The 9,914-nt window shown below is 53.7% G+C and overlaps 1 protein-coding gene across 1 annotated transcript in view; it reads right to left on the minus strand.

Moving 5' to 3' along the window:
* The window catches only part of norpA (no receptor potential A), a 44,666-nt gene extending 35,555 nt beyond the window's left edge, over nt 1-9,111 (minus strand). The window contains exon 1 of the mRNA XM_018641829.1: nt 9,028-9,111. Coding sequence (XP_018497345.1) covers nt 9,028-9,111 — 84 coding nt within the window. The remainder of the gene's footprint in view (nt 1-9,027) is intronic.
* Nucleotides 9,112-9,914: the final 803 nt, after the last annotated feature.

Consider the following 9,914-nt stretch of genomic DNA (forward strand, 5'->3'; position numbering starts at 1 on the left):
CGAAGCGATATCCATCAAGGGAAAATGAACAGTCGGCTACCTCGGTCGCGGCTTGGCGCTCGTCCCGTATGGGCGCCCGTCTGCGCCGTAGACCAATCGAGAACGTGCGCTGTGTTCCTGTCGTGCTCTTCCTGCTGTTACCGTGGCAACTACACAAGACAGTACAAAAACTTTCCCGGGCAAAGCTCATCGTCATCCGCTTCTTTGTGCCATCCGATATCACAGACAAACTCCGTATACATGTGATCCTGTCTACGTGATACCCATCGGCGTCTCAGTTCGTACCGCGTCGGCTCTCACGATGCAGGGCACATGTCGGTCCGTCGTTAAATCGATCAGATCAAAGCAGTCGAGCTTAATTCAAATTGGAAGAGCCGAGCATGGTGTAATTGAAGTTTCAAAAACAAGGGACAGACGTGGGCCGTTCGTCCTTGTTCGATCGACGGGGAACGAAAGTCTCCCCAGAACGCCCGCCATGTCCATCTTTTTTTTTCGATAAGTCGATCGGTCGACTGCGCACAGGAAGATCCAATATGTTATTCGTATAAAGTCCCCATTGATGATTGGCCCAGCAGCAATGATAAGATCGACTCATCCCAATTAAGACATCGATGGATCTGGGACGGAGTAAAGGTCGAACGTACGAGGGCATACGTTTTCCCCGGTTTTTCTGCTCCTCCGGCCGAATATCCGATCGTCAGTCCGCCCGTGCGCTCGTGTCGCAACTTTTTCCGCCGCGGACGGCGGCTAGGGGTCCGGCTGGAGGGACTCGTGCCGCGGGCATGATCACGAAAATCGTTGACACATTATCAGTGCAGATTCAACGAAGCAGCCGGGATCCACTGTTTGCGCCTCGTAGATTCCACGAGTTTTTACGAGGTTCCAGCCTGCTGTCTGCCGTCGTCGCGGACGACGTGGAAAACGTCCGTCGGCCGTCGAGTATGCGTTGCAATCGATCGAATGCTCGAGAGCGTAGTCGGCGGGAAGAAGAACCACAACCACAACCGGGAAGGAGGGAGAACAGGGTTTTGCAACACGGTGGGAATACTACAAGAGGACCGAACATGGCTGGGGCTGCTGCTCAACGGAATCCGGTTTCGACTTATCGGACAAACAAGGGGCGTCAAGGCTTTCTTCACACGGAGCTTGTTGAAGCCCTTGGGACGCGGATAAGTTTTTGTTCGCGAACAATCGCCGATTCGGGCCCTTTTCCGCACCGATTTGGCTCATTGAGTACAGATTAAGCCCATTCTGTTAATCGCTGTTTCCTTAAGCGGCTAGGACGCGCCCCAATCGACATGCTCCACGAGTCGGAGCTCTGAGCTCCGGAGCGGCCGATATCGTCGAGCACATATCCAAAGGAAATAACGCGTTTTCTGCACGGAAGGCGCCCGGGCCGCCAGTAGCGTCCGGTATCCTTCGCCAAGTAATACCGACGATTATGATGAACGAGCTTTGCAATTATAATAATTCCCTCCTAATTTCAATGTCACGAACGCTCGAACAATGGCGACAAACGACCTAACGCCCCCGGAGCGCTCTCGAAGGGGGAACAAAGAGAGTACTCGACGAGTGAGGGTTCCCTCTCGGCGCCGTACACGTACTCTCTTCCCGTTCGACGGTGTCGCGTTCGCACGATTCCGAGCGAAATTTCCGCTCGCAAACGTCCAACCCTTCTCGACACGTAAACGCGATGCATGCGAAAATAACTTTAGATAGTGCCCTAAGAGAGGAAGTCGACCATCTCTAGATGTCCCGTACATATACATACATACACTCGGATGGTGGCAAACTCCCAGGCGAGCATGAGGGGCATTATGTTAAACCAGGAGCAAAATGAAAGGAATCTCGTGTTTTAGTAATGTCGAGCTTCGGGAAGACAGCGACAAAGACTCAATGGAGCTCACTTCCGACTTCCATTCCTCCAGCTCTTTGCTCGCCTCTTTTCGCTGTCGACCGCTCGCTGAAGAATAGATCGTACGGAACAGTGTCTGGAGTTCAGATCGCGACCTTCCGGCAGAGTCGCTCGCCTAAGCGAAGCCAATTTTGCCACGATTACCCTGCGTTTTGTCGATTTGTTCCTTCTGACGAGCGGGCGGGAGAGTCACGAAAATGACTGGAAGTACGTTGCTTGCGTGCCGGGAATCAGACATAAATTCAGAGTCCTGAAAGCCGTCGTTGCTCTTCCTAGATCCAGCGGCTCTGTCTCGAGCGCCGAGCTCGTAATGCTTACGGCTGTCTGACTTGCAAGTCGCTTGCCGGCATGTCTGCTCCTTTGACCGCCTGCCCCGCCGACCGGTGGGCCGGCCGGTTGGTCTTTCGGCTCACTGACTGACTGAGTGAGGCTCAGGACGGCCCGCGGGTTTAATATCACTTTAAACTCTATGGAGCTACGCCAGCAGAGACGGAGGAGCCCGAGAGGAAGAAACGCTGCTATGAGGAGACGCAGCGTTTTATGAAGCGGGCCCGTCAGCAATTTTATCTTGCATTCAGATAGGAGAGAGCTTGAGCGGATAGACGGGGCGATACCGCGCTCATGTTCCTCAGACTCCTCCCGGAGAGAACATCTAGTCCCGATTAACGATCGGATTGCCATGAAAATAGTTCCTCTCATGCGAGGAGATCAGCATGGAAATGCCTACTGAGAGGCGAGACGCTCGACTTCGTATCCGAGCGGCAGTGCCCGCAGGGCCCTCCCTCCCTGGAGTGCCTGTAGCCTAGAATTGTCATTATAACCTAGACAGGGAATTGCAGGATCACATGCGAGGCGCGAGGCAAAAAGTACGGCGACCTAATTTGAAGCAGAACACAATGTTTTTCCTCAACCGCGGCCGCTTTGTCCTTTCCAACCGCACCTATGGTCTCCCGACGAAGACCGACCCAGCTGATTGAAGGTCCGATATTTTCAATGGAGAGCGGAATAGGAGAATTTTCGGATAAACAGAATGTTCCGGGGGCTTCGATCCTCCCTAGTCGACTATGTAGACAGATCTCTCCTTCGACAGGAACGATGTTGATTGGGGAGGGCCAGAAGTGCTTTTGATGGAGCAACAGTAGTAGGCAAGAGAGTATACATCGGTGTCCACGTCAGGGCACGACTCACGACCCGAATTTTCCTCCTCCCCGATTTCCGGGATGCTGCGCCGGTCTAAGTACTGACATGGATCTCTCGGTGGAGCGAGTGGACAGCCGTTCGCTCAGCGGTCTCGAGTTCGTATGATTGACCGACTGACCGACACGCAATTGGCCACGACAACGACTTCGGACGCTGGTGCGCAGCCCTCATCTTCGGGCACGGTCTGGACTGTGGCCAACCGATATCGAGGTGAAATGCTTTTTCTCCCCCGATCCGACCGAACAATAGCTACTGCTCGGCTGCCGCTGTGTGTTCATAACTCTTCGCGGCAGAGTAAGCAAATCCTCGTTTGGCGCACGATCTGCTCGAGCCATCGCGTCGTCCTCCATCGTGCACTGCATGGAGACACCAACAACGAGTATGTGTCATTGTCTTTTCATGCCATTAGCATGACTGACGACAACGTCCCAGCCGGCGGACTCGCATTGCAGATTCCAGTCAGTCGCTGCTGCCGCCGCCCAAGAGACACAAGGATCCACCCTTTGGGCCCTTTGTCTCATCTCTCGGCCGGAGAAAGTGGCTCGCCTTCCCTTCCTTTTCCCTTGTGTCCTTTTTTCTTGCTTCCAATCGCCTCCCATATTTCCCTCCGCGACCGGTGCCGCCATCCACTCCATGTAGTGCATTCAATATTGTTTGTCCTCACATCGTAAATAAGGCTATGTTGTCCGCAATAACGAATGGTACGGCATGAGTAGGAAGCAGCGAGATGAGTGGATCGGGGAATTTCTTGCGATAGGGCGCTCCCCAACATGAAGTAAGCCAGGTGATCATTCGCGACAACGGCCCTGTCGCTCCGGCGGAAATCCCGAACCTATTCTTCAAATCCCTCACACAGGGTGTTTACCGTCAGATGAGAACTTTCTTTGGTGGGTTCAGGCGGTCATATCTCATTCAGGGCTCGCTGCATTTAGGGAAACTAGGTGTCGTTGGGGAGATCTCGCGCAGACGCACATTCCCGGGTCCAATTATTGCTGGGTCCCCAGCCTCGTTTCCGAAAGTTCGGCGACGAATCTGGGTTCCCTGTCCTGCTCGTTCCACGATGTCTGCCATCGGGAAATTGTTTGCTCCGTCATCGATTGAGTCCTAAACTATCGGGAAAGAAAATCCGATTCAGGAGAAAAATTCGCCGAAACGTGCAGACGGAGTTGGCTGAGCACGGAAGGAATATCAGCCCGACGCGTAGGCCGAATTCGTCATAGGCAGGACGAGGAAGCTCGTCGACTCCCGAAATAATTCTTTCCGAATGGTTGCACATCTTCCTTGCGTCCCGATGCCTCCATTCCAAAGCTCATGCGGGATTTTTCCAACGACACCTAATTTTCGAACATCCACGGAACCTTGACCGAAATATGCGCCTCAGAGCAAGCACGAAGAAAACTCCTATTCTACGACGGACGCCCTGTAGGTTCTCACCGTCAGGGACAGTGGCGGATCCAGATTTTTTTCTCGGGGGGGAACAGCGATTTTTTCGGTAGAGGCCAACCGCCAATGATGTTGGGTGGGGGCGCCCCCACAGTTTTGATCCGCCACTGGTCAGGGTATTCCACCTCGGATATTCCTCCCAGCACAAGTCGAGAGGGAGTCACGTTCCCGGAGTCGGATCATAGAATAGATCGTCTCCATCATCGCTCCCTTGCCAGTCGTATTGTACATTTATCCTTTCTTGATTCGATTGTTCATCAGCCGCAGATGGAAGAGGTTCCCGGACCGATCCGGGCGGAAACGTTCCATTTGTTCGTTTATTAGCATATAACGCAGGACACTCCCTTTCACCGCTGAGTTGGCCGTTCGCTCACTCATCGCTCGCCTCCCAGACTGCCCGCCGACCCGCAGGAGGCGTTGTATAGTCTCCGATGTCTCACTTTATCTCCGGGTTAGGGCTCGCTTATTGTTTCCTGACGTCAGTCATCTGATTCGCAGGCCGTCGGCCGGAAGCGAACCGCGCATAAATTTTGATGGAATTTTTTTTCCTCTTGTGCCACTCTCTTCGAACCGTGCTTGCTTGTGTCGCATTCCGTGATAGGCATCCGACGGTAGCAGTCTTGCCAGTATTGAATGTCTCCCATTGGACCGACAGATGGACGGGTGAGCGGGCGCGCAGACAGGCAAGTCGCCCGACCTTGTTCGTCTCAGTCAGACGCCATCGAAGGAGTGAGAAAGAACATGGGATCCGGAGGGATCGGCAGACCTTTTAGTTGTCTCGCGAACGATGTTTCGCCCGGCGCGGGACGAGAAGGCCACAGGAAGGCACCCGACTCGATACATGCATTCGAGTTCCTTCCCCTTGCTTAACACGCAGCACCCGCCGCGTGGATCGAACCGTTCTCGCCAATCGTTGACCGACGGATACTTTTTTGCCTGGTCCAATATATCCGACCGATAGCCTCTGACCTCTCCGGATCCGGCAACTTCGAGGGATTTTTCCACAAGCACGACGAGCTCAGCTCTGCCTCGCCTTGACCCTGACGTCGCCGATGCCGACCGCAGCAACCACCCTATCTCAGTCACTGACGGCGACGGTGACCGCCTCGACTCCGGCTAAGACTCTTTTTGACGTCTCAACCCTCACCTTAACTCAACCTTGACTCCTACAACAACAACAACAACACCTAGAAAAAGTCGCCGAAACTCCCAGCCCAGCTTCGACCCGCTTCTGAACACCACAAGAAATGACGCGTGATATCGACCGCCCCTCTGCTGTTACCTGCGCGAGATCATTGCTCGAAACGAGCGGCGAAAACGAGGAGGATGACTGACGCAAAACATGGCGGGGCGAGATGCGAAGAACGGAGATCACGTCAAGAGGAGAGAACCATGAATAAAACACATTTGTAGTTTCCCGAACGTCGCTCTATCGTCTTTCGCTCCTTTCCCTTGGTTCCGAAAGGGAATATGCTGAGCGTCGAGACTCCCAAATCCTTTCGACCAGTTTTGGAATCCGCGCTCGCAATGAGCGGATGAGATAGTCCGGGGACCCATCGTGAGGATCACCGGGTAAGCGAATTTTCGGTGTTCTACTCGGGAATATGATCTACTAATTATGGTATTCCAGCCGAACTTCAATTGGCCCGGAGGAGCAACGCCTCGCTCTACGAGTCTTGGACGAAGTTTTCCCCCGTGGAAAACTCTGGACATCGGAAGGCGATCCCATTGGTCAGACAAGTAGAGAGAAAAAGGCGCCGATGATTTTGTCCGCACGGATACCATTTTATTCACATGAGCTGTCTATGTATACCGGACGTCAGGTCGCCTTGAACCAGTGCATGAATAAGATGAATGATTCCGCTCAACAATCATCCCCCAAATTGAGTTTCTTCCCTTCCGGACAAGTTCTGCTCTTCAGATCTGGAGCGTGATCAGCTTTATTCGGAAGGGCCAAGACCAAGTAGCCAGCCATCGGGCATCACACCAAAGTGTCGGAACCGGAGCGAATCCAGATTTGGAATGAACTCCAGACAAACTCCTAACGCAAGGCTCGGGGCTTATGCGAATTTCCTAACTCGTCTCGAATAAAGCTAAAAATCACTTCGCAATACTCCTGCATGATTCGCGCGTCATCCAGAATCGCTTGCAGAATCATGTCGTCGAATCGCTTGCTTATTCAGAGCTTCCGTCTCCACTTGCTTCGGCCGAAGAAGAGTGTGGCAATAAAGATTCTTGAGAAATTCCCGACCTGCTGTAGCTTCTGCGCGTGATGCGCCGGTCGCAGACACCGTTTCTCCACGTCAAAAACATCAGAGCGCAAGGTCAGCGTATCAGACGGGGCAAAGAAACAACGGAAATTTCAGAGGCCGGCCCGTCGCGCTCCACGTCAGCTTTTCCCTCCGTAGTGCGGCATGCATGCGTGCACGCGAGCCTGTCAGCTGAGCTCACTCGCTCAGTCAATAGCTCCGAAATCTGCCCGGTTCAACGTACCGTCCACCATCCCATCGCCTTTGTTGTCTCGGGAGGGTGGTCGGGCTCGTTTTTAATTTGGCTCCGTTTGTTTGTCTCTCGCCAGCCCGCAGAAATTCATTGCTCGCGTTTTCAGTCTTCGCTCACTTTTCAGTCTGGTTGGAAAAAGCCATCCCGTCGGAATTTTCCAAAAAAATGCCGGGAAGTCGTTGTCGTGTATGGGACGATACAATATGGCACATGGAGAACAAAGCGAGCCGCCGGAATACGCGCCGCTACTGAATGAGAACTTGATTCCGACAGAAGAATAACGCCCTCTGGCTAAGACGACCGGCCGGCCCGCTGGCGGGCCCGTACGTCCGTCGTGGGCTCGCTGTCCGCGACCGGCGGGATGCGTCGCCGGCCGAGGGTGGTGGCGGCGGCGGCGGCTAGGTAGCAGGGAAGGAACAGGAGAAGGAGGAAAGAGGTGACTGTGTTCGCGCTTGCTGCCGCCCATTCTTCTCGCTGTAGCCTCAAAGCACTCACGGTCGGGGCTGTCCGCTTCCATCCCAACGATAGTGGCAGGCGCCAGTAGCGACTGAGAGGAGGAAAAGGAAGAAAACTTCTCAACAGAAGAAATGGGACGATTCGGTACGCGGAATAAGATTCCTGTCCCGTGCACGTGAGAATGGTCTCCCCCCCTCGCTCACGATTTCGCACTGTGATTTTGGGGTCCTCCGCGACCGATCACGGAGTGTTTGGGAACAATCGCCTAACCGTACAGGGGCAGACACCAGGATGAGCGATTCCGTCCTCCTTGCGGATAGCATCACGCGCGCATACCGAGCAACGACGAGTTTCCAATTCGATATGTCGCAAACGTTGAGTGAGTTTACGAGTCGGATAACCACGGGATCTGATGTTTTCGGCAGACCTGGTATTAATGGAATATATTTCCTTGATCGACTGCCCGATCGCGGACGGGAGCAGCGGACACAGGCGGAGCGAGTCCCGCGTCGACCCGCGCTACTGCTTGCGATCAAACTCGAGTCTCTCGGAGTATGGGCGAGGTGGTCGGAGGGTCGTTGCGTCTTCTGCGAGGGGGACACCGCCCGCTAAGGTGACGCATTCCGGAGCGCCCCGATGTGGCGAAAACGCCGGACCTGCTGGATCCATACCTCCTGGAACGGTCATAATGCCACGAACGAGGTCGCGTGTTCCTCTACCCATTCCAGGCCTTCGGAGATCACGCGAGAAGCCTCCTGTCATTGCTCCTAGTTCACGGAAAACTCCCTGCTATCGCATTTGGGGCATCTTTCGCAAGGCCCGAGAGAGCGACCCCCGCGAGAACCCGAAGAGTTCTCGAATCCCGCTTCGATTCTGGATCTACGATCCGCCGCCGCAGGAACGAAGCTATTTACAGCGCTCTCTTTTTTCCGCTCTTCGTCGCCTTCATTCCCATTGCCCCTACCGCTTCGTCCTGTTGTTCGATCCAATTTCGCTTATTGTCTTCCCTCCAATGATGTCGCCGGTTGACTGGCGAAACGACTGGCGGTCTATTTCGGTTCATGTTCGTTTGGATTTTGAAAGACTCACTCAGATCGCGGCCAGAGAGTCAGCCGAACAGCCACCACGCCACTGAGTCATTCAGTCGGGCTTCGGTCGGAAGCTAATTTCTGACGCTGGCTTCTTGTGAATCTCGTCGAGTCCAAACTGCAGCCACACCCGCGGGGTAATTCCGAACTCGCTTTCAATCACAAGAAAAAAAAACTGGGATTACGACCTCTTTTCAGAACTCGCTCAGGGAGACTGGCGTGAGAGCAAACGAATTCGCTTGCGGCGCGGGAAGACCTTTGAGGCGAGTGATCGCATGGACGACTTGCGAAGATTCATATCATGGAGAGGATCATTTATCAAGAAAAACTAGACTGTATATCGAGGACAGGGAGCGACGCGACGCTTTCCGAGCGAGGTCTGCCTGAAATAACAAATTGAGGAAGAACTCGAGACGTACTCACCTCTTCCCAACGATCGAAAATGCAGCCTTGCAGAAGCGCTTCCGGTACGGCTTTTTTCCAGTTGAATTCGTAAGCTTTCGTCATTTTCCCCCGTTTTTTTCCTGTTGCTGGAGGGAATTTTTTTTCAGCGGCGTGATCTAATCGCTTCTTTTCCTGGTTTGACTGCCCTCGACGGATAGTTCTCTCCCTCCCTGACCGTCTCAGTTGGTTTTCAGTTCAGTCGCCCTCCGCCACGAGGGCTTCCCGCGCAGGGTGCTACGAGTTGCCCTGCGGCATCACCAGCCGATGCGGTCGCTGGTCGTCGTCGTCTTCGTCGGGCCTTCAGTGTTCTCCTCAGCGTGAGGTCACCGGCCATTTATTGGAGTTGTTGAAAATTCGCACCCATGGCGATCTCAGCTCGCCATCAGTCCAAACTCCGTCGACGCCTGGAACCATAAAACTTTTGAATTTCCTCTCCACGATGAGTCGACCCAACCATCTGCGGAGCGAGCATCTGATCTGACGGGAAGATATAGAACAATGATCTACGCCGAGCCTGAATCTAATAATAAGAGCACCCGAAAGCGTTCTGTCGGATTTTAGCGTTTTCAGTCCATTACATCGAGCAAATGAGAGGAGCGCTGAACTGAGGAGCGCAACGGTCTTGCGTTCTTCTCCCTCGTTATCTAGAGCGGGAGGCATCGCAGAGTAGAATCTAGGAGCCTTCCGCGCATCGTGTGAGCGATCACGAGGCGAATCATGGGAAAATATCAGTTAAACACAATGGAACTGGTCTTATTACGTGACGGGGAAGACAGAGGTTGTGTGATCGGGCGTATCAATCGACAATCAGGCTCCGCTTCCGTACTCGTCGTTTCGTCGGATATTTTGATGGATAGACGGAGCGT

Source organism: Galendromus occidentalis, unplaced genomic scaffold (genome assembly GCF_000255335.2).
Source record: "Galendromus occidentalis unplaced genomic scaffold, Mocc_1.1 scf7180000076319, whole genome shotgun sequence".
Lineage (NCBI taxonomy): Eukaryota > Metazoa > Arthropoda > Arachnida > Mesostigmata > Phytoseiidae > Galendromus > Galendromus occidentalis.